The 3,445-nt window shown below is 47.5% G+C and overlaps 2 protein-coding genes across 2 annotated transcripts; one reads left to right on the forward strand and one right to left on the reverse strand.

Annotated features, from left to right (window-relative positions):
• Window positions 1-759, forward strand: N7529_004700 (uncharacterized protein; the record flags this gene model as incomplete). Its single annotated transcript, XM_057240227.1, has 1 exon — window positions 1-759. The coding sequence occupies one exon, from the start codon at window positions 1-3 to the stop codon at window positions 757-759; it is 759 nt and encodes a 252-aa protein (XP_057099522.1).
• A 345-nt stretch (window positions 760-1,104) lies between these two features.
• N7529_004701 (NAD(P)/FAD-dependent oxidoreductase) lies at window positions 1,105-2,497 on the reverse strand (the record flags this gene model as incomplete). Its single annotated transcript, XM_057240228.1, has 3 exons — window positions 1,105-1,259; window positions 1,310-2,092; window positions 2,146-2,497. 3 exons carry the CDS (start codon window positions 2,495-2,497, stop codon window positions 1,105-1,107), a joined length of 1,290 nt encoding a protein of 429 aa, XP_057099523.1.
• Between the last annotated feature and the right edge of the window lie 948 nt (window positions 2,498-3,445).

Below are 3,445 nucleotides of genomic sequence, written 5' to 3' on the forward strand. Positions count from 1 at the left end.
ATGACCAGACCGGAGATTCAAGCAACCGACACTTGGAATTCCTGGCTCCCGTTCTTTTCATCAAATCCAAACCTATTTTTACAAATCAGCCAATGCACCTCATGGAATGAAGGCATTGCCTCTCCGGTTCTCAACGTCTGGCGCCCTGGATATTTTGGGGTCTCCCTCCCACGAATAGGGTCCGACCCCATTAAATTGAACGGCTCAAACGATCTCATCGTCACATTACACGGAGATGACATAATGGAAACCCTCAAGGCAAAGGGCTCAGGTGAAAGTAATTCTCAGTCGACAGGGTCAGCGGTTGGGATCGAAATTACCCCACATCGCTTCTTCAGATGCCGTGTGTGTTACTGCCATCGTGGAACTATATCTTTGCCCATTGGTGAGCTATGGAGCTTTACTGAGATCGACGGCGAGCACTATCAATTCAAGCGGGTTGATGATGGTGTAAATAAAAGCGTACCCACAAGGTCACTCGTATGGCAGTTCTGCAATAGCTGGGCACCGCCGAAAGATCTTCCTGCGGACTTGCCATTCGCCGTGAATCGAGACGCCCGAGTCTGTCGAATTAACGAGTTAGGCAATGATTATGAACCAAGATTCGGCAAAAGCCTCGCTGTAATGAATCGAGAGGGATGCGTTCTCTTCGATGAGGTGGAATCAAAAATGGCTGGGATTCAGAGTGATGCTAAGCAGTGGTTGATTCTGCTGTCGGCCCTAGCTATTGCGAGGTATGAAGGTTGGCTAGTAAACTGAGGAACTCCAGTGAGATTATTTTGTCCCTTTTTCTCATGGTCCTGTTCCCTTGACCAGGTGGCACAATAGTTTGGAAGTTGTGCGACAAGAGAGCAGTTTAAGAATGGGGGCGGCAATTAAGCGAGGCTCGAAATATGTTTTGAGCACTGTCTGCCTGTGTATATATGTATAGAAATTATTGGTGAAACTTGCATATCATTTTGACAGTTCCAAGGTTGGTCATAACCTACCAACTAGGTACCTAGATAGCCACTTATCTGGGCACAAATCCGTCGCCTATTCCAGGCTCTCTCACATCGCCCGTTAAGCATTTTAACCATGGCATATCATCCTTCGATCTCAACTTCAACCTCCCAGTGCTTTATACATCTGCTCAACATCACTTCCCATCTGAAGCTCAAGATCATCGATTTGAAGGCGGTAAAATTCTTCCTCGCCTCCTGCCGCTGCGACCATAGCAAGAGGTACATCATCGAGGTATTCCTGCTTCGACATGGAGACTATCAGGATTAGCAAGGATAATATTCCGAAGAAAGATGATACATCTTACCATGGGCGTTGACGCATGCGCGCTTGGCCGACCACATCGCGTGATAGGCATTCGTCGAGCCATCGTTATTTGCATCACCAACAACATAAAGTCCACCAACACTGGACTCCATGTTGCTTTTGACCTTTACGGACTTGCCATCCATTTCCAAGCGCAGCTGCTTGTGTAGACTTGATGTTTGTGCAGTAGGCACAGAAATAAGCATACCATTCGTCACCAAAGGATTGGGGCTGCCACCATTCAGATGAATTTTATATTCGTCATCTTTGGGTTCTATGGCTGTTGTGGTACGCTCGACCTTCGTAATATCGTTCTCCCTGATAGGGATGTTGTAGGTCTTCTTGACAACAGTCTCCCAGCCGGGCCAGCGTGCTTCTGCTTCATCCTTGTCTTCTTTGGTGAGTGCGCCACCGGTCACGATGGTTATATCCGTAGTAAGCTTCCTGAGGTTCAATGCAGACCCAATAGCGCTTGCAAGCTTGCCATAGACAACCATCTTGCGTTTCTTATAGTCGTGTCCGTCGCACCATGGGCACCAAAACACACCCCGTCCAAAAGCTTCGGCAAATCCAGGCTTGTTGGGGAGGATATCCTTGATGCCAGTAGCTAGAATGACCCTCTTGGCAGTGACTTTTCCACCCTTATCGTCGTAAACGCGGAAGCCCTTTTCCAAAGAGATAATGCCAGTGACTTTTGTCTTGCGTGTTGCCCAGAACGAATAATCGGGATATAGCTCATCGATCTGCTGTCTGACCGCTGCCCGGAACTTCAATGGTACTTGGCCTACATTGGGTCAGCATCTAGAAACATTTCATATTCCACTTGGTGGTAATTACCATCCTGGCCAAGCACATCGTGCATGTATCTTGTCTGCTCATTGCGGTACTCCTGCGAATCGTACAAGAGTGATGTCCGCGCAACTCGAGCCAAAGACATAGATGCAGCGAGACCAGCAGGGCCACCACCTACAATGACAACATCGTAGTCAAATTTGGTAGGATTCCATTCATCAACCGACGTGTAGTCTGATATATTGAATGCAGTATCATCGACCGCGAGATCCTGGTTAGGCTCGGAAATTATATCGTCGGACAGTTCAGCCAGAGGCTTTTGAGGGACAGTCAATGCAGATGCTAATGGAAGGGAAAGAAGGCAAAAGCGCCAAAAGGAGTAATTAGAGAACATCATCTCAACAATGCAATTGTTGTGAGCTTGCAGCCCGTAGTTGAGACGGCCATGACCTCACTATTTATACCTTGAATCAAACTGAAGTTAGTTTCCTCGGATACAGTCTATTGATTCTACATACTTCAGCTTATCACACATGGTTCATGCAGTGTGATTTCTTTGGGATCGTCACTGCACTCGAGAGTCAAAGCCAATACAGCATCTGTTGTGGATCTCGGCTTGAGTGCAGGCCTCTCCCCACAACGCAGGTAGCAGACCTACAAATATTTCTTTCAGTAATTTTGCTTCGTTTTCTCTCACCTTCACTACCTTTTCCACACATGATCATTTTGTGAAAACCTCCGTCGTCTCTGTGCGACTAGTTTTTCTATCAGCATGTTCTTCCTTTTACTCCCTTCTGTGGTTTTGCGGGCTGAAGAAATCTGGTCCACGCATTACCCGAGCTGTGCAAATGGAGGTCTCGTGCAGATGTGCGCATACCCTCGTAGTGTCGACGAATCATCACTCGCCGATCGAGAGTTCGTCCGCCTCAGCTAGCCACGCCACTGCCGATCCCAACAAATGTCGGCTCAGCCGTGACAAAAGTTTATCTGTTCGATTTCCCCTCAATAGACATGGTCGCTCGGTGGAGTCTAGAAGGGGATGATAAACCTTTGCTGTGATGTGACGAAAATCGCTGCAAGGGGGTTTCCTGTCCCCATCCACTATGTGTAGATGCCCCTGAGCACCCACTTTGGGGATCTTTCAGCGCTTGGCGGCCTCGCTTAGGGATGCCTTATGGTTTGGGCTTCTTTGTGAATCATGATTTTCTGGTGAGATCAGATGGTATGTCAGTTTGAAAATGACAGTCGATAGAAAATCTGGAAAGTCCAGCTTCTAAGAAAAAGAAACAAATCGAACCAGGTGAGCACTAGATGATACGAGAGCTACTCGGAGTTACTGCAACTG

Source organism: Penicillium soppii, assembly GCF_028829465.1.
Source record: "Penicillium soppii strain IBT 18220 chromosome Unknown utg000004l, whole genome shotgun sequence".
Classification (NCBI taxonomy): Eukaryota; Fungi; Ascomycota; class Eurotiomycetes; order Eurotiales; family Aspergillaceae; genus Penicillium; species Penicillium soppii.